At 43.8% G+C, this 900-nt stretch overlaps 1 protein-coding gene across 1 annotated transcript in view; it reads left to right on the top strand.

Annotated features, from left to right (window-relative positions):
• ccser2a (coiled-coil serine-rich protein 2a) overlaps window positions 1–900 on the top strand; it is a gene marked incomplete at its 5' end in the record, with an annotated part of 7,903 nt that extends 7,003 nt beyond the window's left edge. Inside the window, 3 exons of the mRNA XM_036592652.1 lie at window positions 1–68; window positions 153–213; window positions 809–900. The exon at window positions 1–68 is cut by the window's left edge and continues 25 nt beyond it. Of these exons, the coding sequence (XP_036448545.1) occupies window positions 1–68; window positions 153–213; window positions 809–900 (221 nt within the window). The remainder of the gene's footprint in view (window positions 69–152; window positions 214–808) is intronic.

Below are 900 nucleotides of genomic sequence, written 5' to 3'. Positions count from 1 at the left end.
AGGTTAAAGAGGTTAAAGGTCAGAAGGCTGATAAATTCACGCAGACGCCGCGGAGGCCCGCCCACACTGTGTGTAACTTCCTGCCACCTTCATTTCACTTCCTGTTCGTACAGCTGTGTGTGTGATCTGACCGTGTGTGTGTGTGTGTGTAGGTTGGACTTTCTCTCTGGTCGGCTCTGCCTCCTCCAATCACATCACTCCAGCTCCCCCCCGGTGAGTGACTTTGACCTCTGACCCCAGACTCAGAGGTTCTCCACACAGAGTCGCCGTCAGTCTGATGTTCTGCTAAAAGTGTTTTCTCTCAAACAGTATTTCGCCGAACGTTTTATGAAGAAACCTAAAGAACTTTAATTAAGTTTACGGTTAAAGTGTCCAAATAGTTTTTGGGACCACAGTTTTACACAAACATTCTCTCTGTTAATTTTCTTCTGATTTTCCAAAACGGCGTAACAGTGAATTAAATACACTCAGATCCACTGCAGTGTTTTCAGAACGGTGTATGTTAATGTGTGTTTAGCTGTGTGGAGATGTTAATGTGTCTAAGAGAAGAAGTGTTCAGGTGTTTAACTGTTGAGGTGCTAAACTGGCTGTGTTAAGGTATTTAAGTGTTAACGTGTAGAAATCTTTAGGTGCTGAAGTGCTAAGCTATTAAAGTTTTTGAGTTCAGGTGTTTAACTGTAGAGATGTTAAAGTGTTGTGATGTTAAGGTATTTAAGTGTTAAGGTGTTTAAGTGTGTGGTAGTTGTGAGGTTTTTAGGTGCTGAGGTGTTTATGTTCTTAAACTCTGTCTGTTTTCTCTTCTCTGTAGCTTCAAGTTCTGTAGCCATCCAGCCCACAGCTCAGCGAGGCCTGCACCCAGGAACCATCAGCAAGTTCAACCACCACCGGGGCCCCCAGTAA

This window comes from Colossoma macropomum, unplaced genomic scaffold (assembly GCF_904425465.1).
Source record: "Colossoma macropomum unplaced genomic scaffold, Colossoma_macropomum, whole genome shotgun sequence".
Classification (NCBI taxonomy): Eukaryota; Metazoa; Chordata; class Actinopteri; order Characiformes; family Serrasalmidae; genus Colossoma; species Colossoma macropomum.
The sequence above is the reverse complement of the archived record's forward strand: the minus strand, read 5'-3'. Positions and strand labels throughout refer to the sequence as shown.